At 43.0% G+C, this 18,104-nt stretch overlaps 1 protein-coding gene and 1 pseudogene across 1 annotated transcript in view; one reads left to right on the plus strand and one right to left on the minus strand.

Annotated features, from left to right (window-relative positions):
* Positions 1 to 18,104, minus strand: part of AHCYL2 (adenosylhomocysteinase-like 2) — a 62,900-nt gene that overhangs the window by 35,216 nt on the left and 9,580 nt on the right. The window contains exons 3-6 of the mRNA XM_006896045.1: positions 12,978 to 13,121; positions 11,887 to 11,987; positions 6,456 to 6,558; positions 3,116 to 3,210 (exon numbers count right to left, since the gene is read on the minus strand). Coding sequence (XP_006896107.1) covers positions 3,116 to 3,210; positions 6,456 to 6,558; positions 11,887 to 11,987; positions 12,978 to 13,121 — 443 coding nt within the window. The remainder of the gene's footprint in view (positions 1 to 3,115; positions 3,211 to 6,455; positions 6,559 to 11,886; positions 11,988 to 12,977; positions 13,122 to 18,104) is intronic.
* On the plus strand, positions 744 to 1,061 carry LOC102845766 (annotated as a pseudogene).

An 18,104-nucleotide genomic window follows, 5' to 3' on the forward strand; every position in this document is an offset into this window, starting at 1 on the left:
GAATACCCAGCACTTCGGGACGGCGGCACTTCAGCCTGCTGAATGAGAGATGCAGGACTTTCCGAATGGTTACCCATGCCCTTGCCAAGTCCACCGAGCTGAGTTGCCCTCTACTGGCATGCCCCTATTTTGCAGTCCCATCAATTATCAACTTAATTAGAAGTGCCAAAAATATCACTCTGGACTCCAGGGTACACAAAATCCCCAACCTGGTGCCTACCACCTGATCTCTTCATCTGTTTTCTCTGGCTCAGCTAAAACACCTGGAGAACAGGGGTTCAAGGCCAGCCTCTATGAAAGCCCTCACATTTGCTGAGTGTTCTCCTTTCCTGGTGGAGACCCTCCAAACAGGTACCCCAGGGGGCTGAAAGGCTCTCCTGAGCTTCCCTCTCTCTACACGTATGAACTCTCTCAAGGAATTTCCCCTTTCAGTCTCTGATCCTGAGCCACAAAAAAGGTTAGAAACAAAATCAGGTCGAACAATTGAAAACTCTTGTGTATTAAGTCCATCCCGTTATTCTCAACCACATTTCCTGTCTATGGCTATACCAGCCTGAACGCACCTGATCTCGTCAACCACGTTTCCCTTTTAATGAAGGTTTCTAACAGAGATTGGAATTTCCATCTTTAATATTTACCGTATCTCTAATATTTATAACATCCCTAATAGTTATAACATCAGTGCAGCCCATAATTCTCAGTATGAAATTCTACTGAAAAAAAATGAGTGTTGGAACGCGCACAAGCCCGCCGCCGCCCTCAACGTGGCTGGGAGTGTCCACTCTCCATCCACCAGCATGGCCACGTCCTCCCAGTACCGCCAGCTGCTGAGTGACTACGGGCCACCATCCCTTGGGTACACCCAGGGCACTGGGAACAGCCAGGTGCCACAGAGCAAGTACGCAGAGCTGCTGGCCATCATTGAGGAGCTGGGCAAGAAGATCAGGCCCACCTACGCGGGCAGCAAGAGCGCCATGGAGCGGCTGAAGCGACGCATCATTCACGCCCGAGGTCTGGTCCGGGAGTGCTTGGCCGAGACCGAACGCAACGCCAGATCCTAGTGCCTCGCTGGCCCTTGGGATTGTCCATCTCTTCCCAGGATGAGAAGGGCCCACTCACTCAATCTCCCCTGTTTTCTTTGTTTTCAAAGTGCTGACTTTCCCTGTGTTTTTTTTTTCTCTTTCCCATTTCCCTTCTCTGGTTCACTGGCCGTGAACCTCCCGTCTCTGAGGGTGGGAGGGTTTGCGTTTGGGTAGGATCTGCGTTTTCAGTAGATAGGCACTCCCCAGGTTTGGGTCTCCCTTCCCAGGTCTTGATTTACAAACAACGAGCAAAGTGACCAGTTCTGTGGCAAACTGTAGCTCCCGTGTGTCTCATCTCCCTCTGCTCTCCTGCTTACGTGAATGTCACCGAGACTGTCCTCGCCCCATCCCTCGCCCCATAAGCTCATAGCAGCCTTCAAGATCGTTTGTTCCATGAATACTGACCGCGCGCTTTCTTAGTATCTGAGCCCTCCAGTGGCCATCCAGCCTAAATTCTGTTCAACAAAACTCTTGCTTAAGCATTTGCATGATTTAGAGTGCTTTAAAGTAAATTAAAAAAAATATATATAAATGCACAAGTTATAAATACAAAGAACATCAGGCCAAATGCATCAAAGACTCCCCCCACCCCCTGAGAATTTTCACACAGAGACGGTCTTGGTGATTTCAGCTGTGCGTTAATGTTGATCACACACCATCGGGGGAAGAAAAAGACTCACAGTGTTGGCATCTTTGTATGTATTTATTACTTGAGGTAAAGGCTTATTTTCATTAAAAAAATGAGTGTCACCAGAGGATCTTCCTAAGGCTGTTGTTATGTGCCGTCGAGTCGTTTGCGACTCATAGCGACCCTATGTACAAGAGCCCTAAACCCTGTTCTATCCTGTGCCAACCTAAGGTTAGAAAAATCTCACATCCTGTTTACTTAAGACAGGTGTCTTCCTGCCTTTGTCTTTCTTCCCTTCATCTACGTCTCCGATAGCTTGTGCTGGCTCCCTTAGCCTGGGAATGTGCTCTGGGTACAATTCCATGGCTTCTACAGGCGCATGACTACAGGATAACGCTTTCTGCCAAGTAAACCCCTTGGCACTTCTTCATCTTCAGTGTCTGTCGGTCATGCTCCTCCTTGTCACTGTCAAACTTTGCTGGAACGAGCTGGCATCTTAAAGCCGTGATCTCACACTCCCCTCACCATTCCCCTGGCTTTGCCCTAGTTTCTTCCTCACACCAGTGCTTGCCTCAACAGGACCCAGGTCACAGCGCCCAGAAGAGAGGCTGCCTTCCTCCACCATGCACCCGACTCAGTCTACTCAGCCCTCTCCCAGACAGCGGTGGTGGGACCCAGGTCACAGCGCCCAGAGGAGAGGCTGCCTCTCTTCCCCATGCACCAGACTCAGTCTACTCAGCCCTCTCCCAGACAGCGGTGGTGGGACCCAGGTCACAGCGCCCAGAGGAGAGGCTGCCTCTCTTCCCCATGCACCAGCCGCAGCCTGCTCAGCCCTCTCCCAGACAGCGGTGGTGGGATAAGAGCACAAGGGTTATCACAGGAGCGGATTCCTCAATTCCTTCTCTTTTTTACAGACAGAAATGTCTGCAAAGGGAAAGGACTACATATTTTGCACAGCTTTCTGCCTCTCCCTGTGAATCTAAGGTGCTACCAGTTTTCAAAAACTAAATATGGAAACAAAAGTATGTGTGAGGAAGTCAAAAGTGAAAACCCCAAAACTGCCTGATCTTTTGAGGTAGAGGAGGAATAAAGAGTAGAGATTTGAACTTGTGATCTTTCCAGGTTTTTTGCTTTCCTTTGTTTGAGGGCGGGGCAAGGAGGACAATGTACAGGATGGACACTCAGAATTCTAAAGACGCAGTAAGTAAGGCACTGGATCCTCTCGGGGTCCAAGACAACGATATTCTACCGTTAGAGAAACAAGCATCCAGTTCTGTGGGAAACCCAAGTTATAAAAGAGAAAAGTCACTCTTCTTCCTTCTGCTTGGGAATCCCTCTCCCAGCCCGTGGCATCCCCAGGCCCCTCCCAACCCAGTGAAACTGTGTTAGCAGCAACGCGACCCACCATGTTTGGCTGCCAGCCCTCCACATTCACACATCTGTCAATGCACCACCAAAAGTCATCTTCTGACTCTCCTTTCCAGGCAAAGACAGGAAATCCTGAGAAAAGAAAAAAGGGAAACCATGAAAGCCTGGAAAAAGGGCCAGCCCCACACCTGGGCAGTCGGACTCCAGCTTTTCCCATGCTGAACTCCCAGGCTGCTCTGCTCCTGGACAAGCTTTCTTCACTGGCTGGCACTGCCTCCAGCCCTCTGCCCATTCCACTGTCTCTGGTGGGCACTGGACTCGTGCTAGCTTAAACAACTCGAGCAAAAGGGGCAAAATACGATGGGCCCTAAAAAACATGATTAAAGAGGATAAAGAGTGGCAAGAAGCTGCACTGCAATCCCAGAGGCGCACAGTTCAAATCCACCAGATGCTCTGCCGAGGAAGGAGGGACAATCTCCTCCTGTACTAGTCAGATCTGATTTGACGGTACACACACACACACACACACACACAAATAATAATAATTAAAAAAAGGATAAAGAAACAACCCAGAAATATTTATTCACCAACTCAAACCAGAGCCAGTGCCATTTCTCAGCTACTCTTTCATCGTCCGTGCTTCTCTACCTTAGCCCTCCTATCTGAGCCCCACCCCATGTTAAAATATCCACATGCCTCACGGCCCAGTCCTAGCGCCAGTGATGAAGCCAGTCGGAAGTGATCTCTTAAGTTAATCAGGACTTTTATAAGCCAATCATTTGTGTACTGGATTTCTGATTGATTGTGTCATTTACAGAGAGGCCCTGGTGGCACAGTGTTACAGATCTAGGCTGCTAATAAACCAGTGGTGCTTCAAACTCACAAGCCACTCCACAAAGAAAGACATGGCCGTCTGCTCCACAGAGATTCACAGCCACGGAAACTCTCCGCAGCAGCTCTATTCCAACGTGGGTAACTATGAGGTAGAATCAACTTGATGGCACTGGCTTTTGGCTTGGTGGCATTTATGACATACGACCTTGGATCAGCATCATTCAAGGGAGCTCTGCTGTTGTAGCTCACAGTAAGTCGTGCTGCTGACCCGGAAGGCGAATGCTTCCCCCAGTTTGAACCCACCAGTGTCTCTGTGGGAAAAAGATGGGCAGTCTCTGTCCACTATGATTTACAGGCTCGACAACGCGATGGAAGGCTGCTACGGGAAGAAACTGACTGGGCTGCAGTGAGTTTGAGGTCTGAGTTCAGTTTGTTGTTGTTGCCAAGTGTCACTGAGTCCATTTCAGGTAACCCTGTGCACAGCAGATCTCAACCAGGACCCACGCTGTGGCATCCTCGCACACTCGGCTGCCCTCACCCCCATCGCTGCAGGCACTGGTCAATCCACCTCACTGAAGGTCCTCCTCTCCTTTTCTGAACCTCCACATTTCCAAGCATGGTGCCCTACTCCGGGGATTAGCCTCTCCCGAGAACACGTTCAAAGTATGTGGGAGAAAGCTTCATCGTCCTTGCCACTAAGAAACACTCTACACTTTTTCCAAAACAAATTTGTTTGTTCTCTTGGCAGTTCATAAGAACAACACAAAGCAAAGGCATCAATTTTTCAATTTTCCTTATTCATCGTCTAACTTTCGGATGCACAGAAAGCAACTGAAAACACGATGGCTTGTGTCAGGCACAGCTTAGTCCTCAAAGCAACATCCTTGCTCTCTACCACTTTAAAGAGGGCTTTGACAGCAGATTTTCCCATTGCCGTGCATTGTTTGATTTCCTGACAATTGCTTCCAACAACCTTGTTTGGATCAACAATCAACACTGTTGGTACCAGCAGCCAGGAGATCAGGAGACATATGGCACTGGGCAAACTGGTTGTCAGGGACCTCTCCAAAATACTGAAGAGCAATGATGTCAGTTTAAAGATTATCATGTACCTGGTTCCGGTCACAGTCTTTCCAATCACTTGCTATGCATTTGAGAGCTAGATAATGAATAAGGAGGAGAGAAGAAAAGTTGATGCTTTTGATGGTGGTGTTGGATGAGAATACTGAATATCCCATAGCCTGACAAAAGAATAGAGAGAGCTTCATTGGAGTAAGTGCAGCCAGAGTGCGCTTGCAGGCAAAGATGGCAAAGCTTTGTCTCTCAGACTTTGGACATGTTGCCAAGGAGAGGTTATTCCTTGGAAAGTGACATCACGTTGGGAAAGGTGGAGGGTCAATGAAGAAAGGGAGACTCCCAATGAGATGGATTGAATACAGTGACTGCAAAAATGTGCTCAAGTGTATCAGAGATGAGGAAGTTGGCATAGGAGAGGACAGGATTCAGATCTATTGTTTATAAGGTTTCTCTGAGTCATATTTAACTTTTTTGAAGCTAACACTCACCATTACCACCACTATTTACTCTGGTAGCCCAGATGAGCTGCCAATCCAAAGGCAGGTAGTCCGAATCAATCAGCTGCTCTATGGGGAAAAAATGGGCAATCTCCTCCCATTCGATTTACAACCTCTGTGAACTTGCTAGAGGGCCAGCTGTGAGTTGCTTCTGACTCAACGGCAATGAATTTGAGGTTTTTTTTAACTTCCAAAATTTCAGATTCTGAGAGTAAATATGTTGTCTCACTCTTACACTCTTAAAGTAGGTCAATAAACATTTTTAAAAAATGCAAGTGTGTATGTATAATTCATGGGGCTGTACATCTAAGATTTGCTCCCTTTTCTATTCATATCTCCTATATCAATAATTTTTTAATTACAAATGAGCAAACAGATGTCACACCAGGGTGCTAGCAGCATCCTGGCCCTTCCCAGGAGCTCTGAACAAGTGTATGTCCCCACATGTCCGCTGTGCTGTCAGACAGAAGGTGAGCTGCCGTCAGAGTCCAAACTTCTCTACTTCTGTTGTTCTTCAAGTATAAGCAATCAAATATTAATCTGCTAGGGCAAATCCTCTCTACCGCTGAAGCAGAAACATGAAACATTAAATAAGGGCAAACAGCTGTCTGGGAAGCCAGCAGGGCCACAAAATAATACCTGCAGCATTTTCTTCTCAAGTTCCTATTACCGTAGAGAGCAAGAAGTATAGGATGCTACTCCAATTAGTTTGTTCTAATTAGTTCTGGCAATGCAGTAGCTAATCATGAAATATTATTAGAATATTATTAGTTCTAGATATTTGCCAACTGTACGGCAAGGACGTTAATAAGGTCACATTTGATGAGATACAGAGAAGAGATGAAATTTATCAAGTATAGTGATTTCTCCTCATATAGATTTCTACTATCAACCTTCCTTAAAGATTTCACATTGAGCTTTCAGAGACTCACTTGAGCCAAAACACAAAGGCCAGGCCACAGATCTTACCGCTTTCTGCCAGAGCAGCTGCCACTTCGTTGAGAGTGGAGTATATGTTGCAGGCAGCCCAGCGGCACTGAGCCCCCAACGCACCCAGGGTCTCCATAAGCACCTGTGATAAAGAGAAAGAGGGGAATGAGCAAACCTGGGCCAAGCAACTGGTCAAGACAACTCAGAGTATACATAATTCAATAATGGCTGCAATAGGAAAGGACATCAGGAATAATCCAGGCCAGTGATTTCCAAACTGCTCTGAAGAACCTCTTCAGAACTCGCCTTTAGGGAGAACTCAAACTGAACTACAGAGAGGGACAAGTCCTATTTCACCTTAGACAGATTACAGAAGCAGCAGCTGCCATACATGAGGGTAAGAAAAATGTAACAAATTCCTAGAGGCAAGATGTAGGAAAATGAATCCACTCGGAGCTTCTGGGAGCTCCAGGCATAAAGAAATGCCTCTCACATGCAAGTCTTTCTTGTGAAGCCATCACTTGGTCTTCCCAAGAGACACTAGGGGTGGGTGGGCAGGGCACCAAAGAGAACCTCCCTTAACAAGAGCTGATTGGCTGCCCTGGGAGTCAGTCATAATATCAGTTCATTTGCCCACATCCTTTTCTCCTTGTTTTGTGCTGCAGAGTCAGCACTGACTCAGCTCTCGTGGGTTTTCAGAGGCAGTAAATCACATGGGAGGAGAGTGTCCATCCTTTTCTTGTGGAGTAGCTCGGGGATTTGAACTTCATCCTTTTGGGATTGCTGCACAGCTTCTTATCAGGTCTAGGCCACCAGAGCTCCCTATTCTTTTCTCATAGGGGGTTAAATTCTTCAAGTGAAGGGAAAGGAGATAGGAATTGTCTCAGCAAAGTTTGAGAGTTCCTCAAAAAAAGGTTAGCACATTATTACCATATGATCTAATATTTCTAGTTCTAGGTGTGTGAATATACCCATACGATTTGAAAACTGGGACTCAAATAGGCATTTGTTTACGAATATTCACTTAAGGGTAGACAAAAGATGAAAACAACTCAAGTGTCTGTCAATCAATGAAAGGATAAACAGACTGGAGTACATAAATATAATGGAATTCCGGATCCAGCCATAAAGAGAAACGAAGGTTGGATACACGCTATGACATGGCTGAGCCTTGAAAGCATGTTTAGTTAAGTCAGACAGAAAGGAACAAATAATATTTGATCTCATTTTATATGAAACATCTAGAATATACAAGTGTATAGAGACAAAAGTTTATTAGTGCTTACCAGGAACCAGGAGAGGGGAGGAATGTTTAATTATGACTTAAGGAGTATGGAGCTTGTTTTTGTGATGATGAAACACTTTTGGAAAAAAATAATGATGATTGTGCAACATATTAATGTCATGAAATAGAAAACTTAAAAAGAGTTAAAATGACATTTTATTATATATGTTTAGGCACAATAATTTTAAGTTAGGTTACTAACAGTGGTTATCATTACCTACTGGTATTGTATTGTTCATTTAAAAAAATCTGTATTTTATAAAATTTCTGTAACAAAAATTATATCATGTATATGGGTCAAGCTGAAAAACAAAAGAAAACTTAAGAGAGCCCATTGATTTAGACTAATCTTCTCAAGACACTTGCCCAAGGTCTCAAAGCTAGTTAATGATGCACTACTCATGTGAATTAATACATAGTTCACTCTATTTTTAAATACCTGGTTTTGGTTTTCCATTTTCCTTTTCAATTTAAAGAAATTCTGAATTCCCACAAATAGGATTTATGAATTTGTCAAATAAAAAAAATATTCTGAGACTAAGCAATAAAAACTAATCTTCTAAAGAAAAATGATTGATACCAAGAATATGTGGTCTCTTCAAAGAACTATGAGTGAAGCCTACTAGCTCTGAGGGATTAAATAGGAATGTAGACAGGCTGGAGAAGGAGGAGAATTCTGTTTGAAAGCTGGTTTAACAAATCCTGGTTTGAATCAACAAGAGATGCTCCCCTGAAAAATATAAATATATCCAAGTTTATGAGCCATGTAGAGAGTTTTTGGGACAGGGGTTAAGAGACTGTCTTTCTACATTAAATACTGTGATAATACTATGAAATGAACATGCATTCTTTTTTCAGAGAAACAGATGTCCAAAACATCACAAAAGAAAACAAGACTTCTTTGTGATTACGTGTTTCAAAAAGGGAAAAGGAAAAATATGAAATTGAAGCAATGAAATAATATTATTAAAACTGATAAACTGGTTGTGTTTAGTCCATTCAGGAAAAGATAGAGAAGGAAGCTTGTAAAGAGTTAATCTTCGGTGAGTCAGGGGGTAAAAGCAAACTAGATATGAGTTAGCAACACGAGACAGTAGACAAACACCTGCTATTTTAAGACACTACCCCAAAGTCTCATGTCCCTGACTAAGGTGATTCAGAAAAGGTTCCAAGAGTATCTCTGCCTAGGTTGATTAGTTTGTAGTTCCACAAAGACATAGTTTTCAATGTATTATCTCACTTTTGGTTATTGAAGGTACTCTTTTCCTTAGAGAACATACGAGAAGTCGCCAAGTGAAGATGCTAAGTGGGGGAGGGTGTCTGTGACTTGAGCAGTGAGTCTCTACTGCCCTTATTCAGAACCGGGGCCACGTACCTGGGGTGCTTCAAGAAAGACAATCTTTGCAAAGTTGATCTAGCTGTCGAGATGCTCCTGAGCTTAGAAAAGATTCTAGACTATTATATTAGTTTTCCTCTAGAAGTCATTCTTGTTGGCTTTATCTATCATTGTCTTGGTGATATCGAAGCAGTGGTTCTCAAGAGAAGTGCTTTAGAAATCTGTAGGGTTTTTTTGTTTGGGGTGTTGGGGTGTTTTCTTTTTTAATCACAATAATTAGGAGTGCTACTAGAATTCAGTGGGCAGGGGGAGGCGTGTGGGCATCCCGAATGTGCAGGACAGTCTTACAATGTGAAATGGAGCCATATCACGGGCAATTTTCAAATGTCCCAATGGAAGTTCACATTTCATCAGTAAAAATGATTTATAATTTTTAAAATAATTTTCTCTATTTACCCAGTATTTATACTCATCTGAATTTGGAATCTTACTCTATTTCACATATTAGCAAAAAAGTATCGGCAGTGTTAACACAAATTAGTGATACTTTTTCGAGAAAAGCACTACTTTGTGAATCAAGAGCAAATTCATCCTTCTAGGTGGTGATATTCAGAAATACATGAAGAGTTGTTTACTTGTTCACGAAACCAAATTATTAGAAATACTGCTCTGATGTTCTGAAGTCAATAGCTCATTTCCATCTCTTTGCATTCTCATTCAAATGATGCTATGAATTAAGTACAAATATCTGGCTGTTCTAACACTAATAAATGTGCCTAGGCATTTGCATACTGAAATATTCATTATTTTATTATAAACAATTTCCCTTTTATTCCTACTCATATTTCAGATGATATTTTATATTTATTTATTTTTACATTTATTTTTAAAGTATCATATTTACATGTACACAATTGATCAGAATTTCTTTTCAGAATCATACAGGTACACTACAAAATATTTTCTTATATTAAAAGGGGCACTGAATCTGAGAGTTGAGACATCACTGGCCTAAGCCAATCACAGTGACTCCAGTTCACTGTTGGTGAGGCATGTACACATCATCCAATTCTGCTCAGTGAAACCTGATTAAATGTTTTACTGGACTCCCGACAAGGGTCCCTTGCTTTTGGGAGAGGAAGAAATGGCCCTTTTCCTTGTTCATCAGCTACTGATGGTTGGGATAGTTGTGGCCATCTTGCTACCAATGAGAAGATGAAATAAGAACGCCAAGGGGGCAGCTCCAAGAGAGGACAGGGAGGTGGGACGATTGATGGAACTTAAGTTGTTTCCATATCTTTGCTGTTAGAAATAATGCTACAAAAAACCCCATAGAGCTCATCTGAAGTTGGCCTGACCCTGGACTTCTTACTGTATAACAGTAAATTCCCTTACAGTGTGGAAAATCTGGAATTCTCACACACTGCCGGTAGGAATGTAAAATGATATATGACTCCTATGGAAAATAGTGTGGTGCTTCCTAAGAAAGTTGGAAATAGAATCAACTTTGATCCAGCAATCCCAATACTAGGTATAAACTCCAAAGAAGTAAGAGTCATGCCCTGAACAGACATATACACACTTATGTTCTTTTTGTAGCATTATCTGTAACAGCAAACACATGGAAACAATTTAAGTTCCATCAACAGACAAATGGATAATGAAGTTATAGTACATTCACAAAATGGAGTATTTACACAATACTGAAAAACAATAAAGAATTTAGGAAATACTATATAATACGGATTATTTAGGACATCATCCTAAGTGAGATAAATCAGTCAGAAAAGGACAAATATTGTATAAGACTACCGTTATGAAAAGCAAAGGAGAAGTTTACATATTGAGAGAATAATTTTTGCAGGATAAACATGGATGAGAAGTGAGAGAGAGAGAGAGAGGAATAGTAAGCAGGTTCATATTAAGAAAGGTGAAGGGTAGGAAGCTCTGGTGTCCGAGTGGCAAGAAGCTGCACTACAATCCCAGAGGTATGTGGTTCGAATCCACCAGATGCTCTGCTGAAAAAGGAGGGACAATTGCCTCCTGTACCAGTCAGACCCAATCTGACATTACACACACACACACACACACACACACACACACACACAGAGAGAGAGAGAAAGGGAAAGGGAAAGACACTAAAGTTAGGGGGATGATCAGTGTAGTATCAGTAATGAAAGGGACACCACAGTGATATCCAGAAGGATTAAGGGAAATCAGAATTACAGGAGGGAGAGGAGAAAGTGCTGTTACATTGTGGGTAAATAATGTTACAAAATAAAACGTTTACGACTGCGTGAAGGAAAAATTAATTTGCTTTGTAAACCTTCACTTAAATAACAATAAAAAATAAATTTTAAAAACTCTAAGAAAAAATAAGAAATTATCTTGGAACAGCCAGGTGAAATTAGATTTTCTCCTATTTATAGCTGAAAACAATCTACCTCAGAGTTGCTTCGTAGAAGTGACTGGAAAGGAAGTTAAGCAATGTACCATAGTAGAGAAAACAAGTCTGGGAGTCAGTACACTTTCACTGAAATACTAACTCTATGAAGTAGCAGCTGTACGACCTTGACAAATTCTTTACTCTCTGAGTCTCAGCTTCCTTGCTTATAAAATGAAAATAAGAATACCTGCTTTCCCTGATCACTGTGAGATTTAACGAGGTACTGTGCTCAGGCTGTTCGTTTCAAAGGGTCGCTATGAGTCGTCTACGACTCGACGGCATTAAACAACAAACAACTATTAGTTAACCCTTAACCCCAGGCTCAGCACACTGGACTTAACAACTTAATAACTAGTAGCTGCTCGTAACTAATGCTTTCTTGCGCAGAAAGGAAAGAACTTACAGCAGTCTGTGCAGTGATGTGTGTGCAACCCACAATTTTGGCTCCAGCCAAAGGCTTTTCTCCTTGAGCTCTCTTCCGCAAAGCCATCAGTGCAGGCATTTCTGAAAAGGCCCACACAATAATATTAGAGGGAGGAATAAGAGGTAAAAAAATCCTTCTTCTGTTAGATTAGGTTTATCAAGGACATGGACATTACAACTCGATTTTCCTTTTAAAAAGGGCTGGGGAGTCTTTACATGTCTTCTGCCCATTTTGTAATTGGGTTCTCAGTCCTTGTCTTGTTGATGGACTGCAGTGCTTTATAAATTTAAGTTAGGAGTCCCTTGTCAGAAATGTCATCATCAAATATTTTTTCTCAAAGGCACCTGGTTCTAATCCATCAGCTACTCTGCGGAAGGATGGATAATCTACTCCTGTGAGATTTACTGCCTCTGAAAACTCAATGGAAGGTCAGCTATGGGTTGGTTCTGACTCAAGGGCACACAATTACTCAAAGCAGACCAGAGACAGAATTAGTATACTAACATAAGTGGCCAAATAGACTCCAAAAATCAACTAACCTTGGAAAGAAAGATGTGTTGCTTAACTGTAATAAAATGGTATAAAAACAGAGAGTGGGGGAAAAGGGGCTGGGGAGTCACTGGGTGATACAAATGGGCAATGTACTCAGGTGTTAAACATAAGGTCAGAGTCTCAGTCCATCCACAGGTGCCCCACAAGAAAAGTCTACCACTGTACCTGTGACAATCCCGCCAGCGGAAACCCAAGGAGCATGGCTGTTCTTCCATCAGCCCCTTCACAGAAGCTGCTTTCAGAGGCCAGTGCTCCAGGGTTGCAATTCCCAAGATCCCAGCCCTTCTAACCCAGGCTCTCTCCTCTTCTTTGCATGGAGAGTTTCATCTACACTCCCAGGGCTTCTCTTCCCTTGAAACTCAAGTGTTTCCTGAGGTTGGTCTCTTGTGTTCTAAGTATTCTCCTACCTGACAATTTTCTCCCACTCCCAGAACTCAGGATGTGAAAGGAATGGACCCAGCAGGGACAGAACAACACAGGCTCACTGAGAAGGAGGAGAAGGGGTTTGCTTTCTTTACCTTGTTCAGCAATTTCAATTTCTCTCCGTCCGAATTCTGCCTGTTTGATGTTCTTGACACAGAAGTCACTGCTCCCCTTAGAATTCTTCTGCTGCTTGTCCCTGGGGGAGGTCTCATCATCAGAGCTATCTGTATATGAAGCAGCTGGAATGACAGAATAAAGAACCCTTAGGGAAAAAATGGCTTCATCAAACTGTGACACGAACTGAGCTCCTTCAGCCATCTGCCGTTGTTTTTGTTAGATGCCTTGAGTCGATTTTCAGCTCTGACCCTGTATGAAAGAGTAGACTTGCCCCATGAAGTTTTCTAGTCTTTAATCCCACAGAAGCAGACCATCACATCTCTCAGGTCATGTAGCGCCTTAGGTTTTTTTATATCTGGTAGCACCTATGTGGCACCAAGGAACTGTGTTGATCATCTTTGGAAAGTGCTATCTATAGGCCAGAGTGAAAGCGGAGCGTGATTGCCAAGGCCACTTCTCCCTGAACTAACTGGGAATCCAGGGCTAATTTATTTTCAGGAGAGGTCTTTGACTACGTGAGGAGGGAGAGAGGTTGCATGATGGTGGAACTAGGTTGATTTCTAATGCGATGGCATCGCCACTGACTCAGGGTTTTCTGGGACCCCAACTTCCCTTCTGTTGCTGCTCAAGTTCCTGACAGAATTTGTGTTTGAGTTTAATAATTGAACTGATAGGACCTGAAAAACAAGGAATCCATGGGAAAGTAATTAAGACTCACACAAAAAAGTTTCTGTCTGGCCTCACAAAAGCTTTCTTTTTTGAGACCAGCTCTGATGCGGCTGAATCCTGCCACAGACCCAATTAGATAATGACAATGAAGGATTCAGAATGTTCCCTTTTTGCTGATCTCAGCGGGTCGTAGGCATTTCCCAGAGAAGTGGCTAAAAACTGTTCTTGTATAATAAGATGTTCTGATAACGAATCCATTTAGTGACACACACTGAAAGGTGAAAGGTCTGAGCTTCCAATGAGAGACTGACAGGCAGCTGCTGCTGGTATGCACATGCCCAACTGATGCCGGTTTTTTATTTTCATAAACTGCTAGAGTTGTTAATTATTTACTGGATGATTTAAAGCAATTTTCTTCCTTGAATGACAATAATGGTTCTGAGGATAGTTTCTTCCAAGATTTTGGAGTGAGTTGGGGGTTTAAAATGCAAGTTCCACAAGGCATTACATATCACTTTCTTGATGGGGAAAAATACTGCATCACTTTTAAGGAGAGAAGACTGCAAAGGCTTGGCACTGCCTGGGTCTCATCTACTTGAAGCTAGAGAATTAAGGCATTGCTGGGATTTCTCAGCACAGGGTCTATCTGTGGGAGGGCTGGAAAAGGCAAGTCTGACCTTGCCCCATTAATCAGGCATGGCCCGAACGGAGCAGGGGCTTGTGTATCTCTCTTGGAACTGGAAAACTGCCTGCAGCAAAGTCATTACACGAGGCAATGGGAAGGAACACGAGCACCAGGGGAGGTGAGGGAATTAGTAAATCCCCAAAGAGACTTTTGTTCTTGAAAGACGCTAATCTGTACAAAAAAATCTAGGGTTCCCCCTCCTACAGTGAGTGGGAGCTCTCAGAGTCCCCCTGGAAGCTGAGCCCAGGTAGCTTCCTGAGCAGTCATTTCTCACCAGTCAATATTCAGAAATCGGTTACAGGTTGGAGGCTCAGGGGAAACGGAGGGAAGAGAGGTAGCAGACGGCTCCATAACCTGATCCAAATGTCCAGGGCAACTGTTTTTGAAGAAAATGTTTCCATTTGGAATATCTTGGGATTCTAAGGCCTTGTTCAGAGTGTTGATGGTTTTTATGCCTTTCTTCAACTTACCCCCATGGGCATACAGGTCTAGTGGTTTTATGTTCAGGAGCCAAACAGCCTCGAGGTGCAGTCTCAGCCTGTGATTTGGGGTGTATATGAAGTAGGGGTTATACCAGAATATACTTAATGAGGCTGTTAATTCATTCAGCCACTCCCTCATCGGGTCATCCACTGTGTATCCACTCTGTACCAGTCACACACAGTCTGCGTGCTGAGGTTACGGCACAGGCTTATCTTCTCAGAACTTTGAGTCTAGTGCAGACAAGAAATACTCAGTTACAATGATTGTAAAGTGCTTTTGCTATCTCTTACTAATTTACCAAAGCAGCAAGTGACTGGGTTGACAGTGATCAAAAAGGCTGAGACGTAGTGCACACTCTGCCCAGAACAGCTCTCCCCTTCTACAGTTCTTCATAGTCTAAGGATCAGTCAAAACAGGGAGGAGGGGGAAAAATCCCTTCTTCTTATGAGAAGAACCTCAATGTCTGTCTTGAGTTATTTTCCTCTAATTAAAGGGGAAAAGTTGTTTATAGTACTTCCCTGCTTTGTTGTTAAGTGCTGTTGAGTCAAGTACAACTTATAATGACCCTGTGAACAACAGATCCAAACCCTGTCCTATCCTGGGCCATCCTCACATTCTCTGACACACTCAAGGCCATTGTTGCAGTCACCATGTCAATCCACTTTGTTGAGGGTCTTCCTCTCCTTCACTGACCCTCCACCTTTCTAAGCTTTATGTGTCTCTCCAAGAAACAGTCTCTCCTAGCAACATCCCCCAAGTATGTAAGGTGAAGCTTCATCATCTTTGCCTCCCGGAAGCACTCTGACTGCACTGTCTTCAAGACATATTTGTTTATTCTTGACTTCCTGCTCTAGAAGCTGTTTAAAAAATGTGATTGTACTTTCTTAACTGTATTAACAGGTTATAGTCAGTTTAATTAATATCTTTTTCTTTAAGCCAAAATGAATTTGTTTTGAAAGAATCCTTCCGATAGAGCTGTTAAACAGGTGGAAATTAAAAGTTGTCTAGACTGTATTACCATGTAAATGCAACAAAGCTAATAGATTCAGACTAAAAGAATTTATTTCTAGAAATCACAAAGATTATTTCTAGTTTAACATTTATTTACCTCTCAAAACTCTCTACACTCATATTAATTCTTGCCACAGTAGCCAAGTAGTACATTAGCAAAAACCATTCAGTCAGCATTAAAATTTTTTCCTAGAATTTAATCGTGCTAATGCGAAACCTATACTTGGACCAAGAGGCAGTCGTCAGAACAGAGCAGGGCAACATTGAATGGTTCAAAATTGGGAAGGGTGTGTGCCAGGGATGTGTCCTATCTCCATACCTTTTCAACCTGTATGCAGAGTAGATTATCCGAGAGGCTGGGCTCTATGAGGAGACGCGTGGTGTTAGGATTGGTGGAAGATCTATCAACAATCTGCATTATGCAGATGACACAACCTTGCTTGGTGAAACTGAGGAGGACCTCATGCACTTACTGCAGAGGGTCAAGGACTGCAGCCTTCAGTATGGACTGAGGCTCAATGTCAAGAAGACAAAGATTCTCACCACTGGACCAATTGGCAGCATCAGGATGGATGGCGAAGAGATTGAGATTGTTCACAGCTTCAGTTTGCTCGGCTCCACAGTCAACGCTCTTGGCACCAGCAGCCAGGAAATAAAAAAACGTATTGCGATGGGAAAGTCTTCTGTTAGGAACCTCTCTAAAGTACTCAAGAGCAACAGTGTCTCCTTGGAGACGAAGGTGCACCTGATACAGGTTATGGTCTTTGCAATCACTTGTTATACATCAGAGAGTTGGACAATGACTAGGGAAGATAGAAGGAGAATCGATGCCTTTGAGCTGTGGTGCTGGAGAAGAGTATTGAATGTACCATGGACTGCAAGAAAACAAACAGATTCATCCTAGGGAGGGTTAAACCAGGCTACTCCTTGGAGGCAAAGATTCTGGAGCTTCGTCTGACATACTTTGGACATGTTGCAAGGAGAGACAGGTCTTTGGAGAGGGACATCATGCTGGGTAGAGTAGAGGGACAGCGCAGGAGGGGAAGACCCTCTATGAGGTGGATTGATTCAGTGATTGGGGTAATCAGGATGGGTGTGTCAGAGGCAATGCGATTGGCACAGGATAGAGCAGGGTTTAGGGCTGTTGTACATAGGGTCGCTATGAGTCGCAAACAACTCGACGGCACATAACAACAACAACAAAGAATAACCTAGAGAAGTCCACAACAAGAGTATATGCATGCTTGAATAGAGTTTCTAAAGTATTTGTAAGCATTAGTTTGCTCTGAGGCTCACAGTCTAACTAAAAAATAGATACCCAGTAACTTACTGAAAACACAGACCTCAGATCCTAGATCTGGCTTTATCTCAAAATGGCTAAATGATCCATTTCCAATATTTCCAAATGCAAAATCGGGATGCAGTGTTGGCAAAGAGTACTGAGTATACCACCCACTGCCAAAGGAACAACCAAATCTATGCCCGTCTAGATGATAACATAATTATGAAAAAAACGAAAGGGGGGAAATGTGGGAGGCCAATACTAAATATTTGTAATAAACTGAATGATCTTTAAAAAAAAATTTTTAAAAACCAACAACAACTAAAAAAAACCCCAAAATATAAAACAACAACAACAAAAAAAAGCGCAAGCAAATCTGTCCTGGAGGAAGTGCGACCAGAGTGCTCCTTAAAAGCAAGGATGGTGAGATATCATCTCACGGACTTTGAACACATTCTCAGGGTGGGCTAGTTCTTAGAAAGACATCATTCTTAGAAATGCAGAGGATGAGTAGAGGAAGAGGAAGGGCCTCAACAAGATGACCGACACATGGACTGCAAGGACCGGACAGAGATCGGGAGGATGGCCCAGCATCAGCAGGTTTCGCTCTCCTGTGCACAGAGCTGCAATGATCTCGAGCCAATCTGACAGCACTTAAAAACAACAGCAACATGCTCTTCCTTTCCCTTAAAAGGAGCAAATAAGAACAAAACAAACAAATAAAAAAATTAAAATTCTAGATAGAAAAAGAATGTATAGGACAGCATAGCTTCATTCTCTCATTTTATGATTTCCCAGAGTCAAAATATAACTTGTAATTGAGACTGTTCTTGTTGTTATGTGCCGTCGAGTCACTAGAGACTGATAGCGACCCAATGTACAACAGCCCTAAACCCTGCTCTATCCTGCGCCAACCTCACTGTCTCTGACACACCCATCCCAATTACCCCAGTCACTGAATCAATCCACCTCATA

This window comes from Elephantulus edwardii, unplaced genomic scaffold (assembly GCF_000299155.1).
Source record: "Elephantulus edwardii isolate Elephantulus edwardi_28Jun2011 unplaced genomic scaffold, EleEdw1.0 scaffold00181, whole genome shotgun sequence".
NCBI classification, from domain to species: domain Eukaryota; kingdom Metazoa; phylum Chordata; class Mammalia; order Macroscelidea; family Macroscelididae; genus Elephantulus; species Elephantulus edwardii.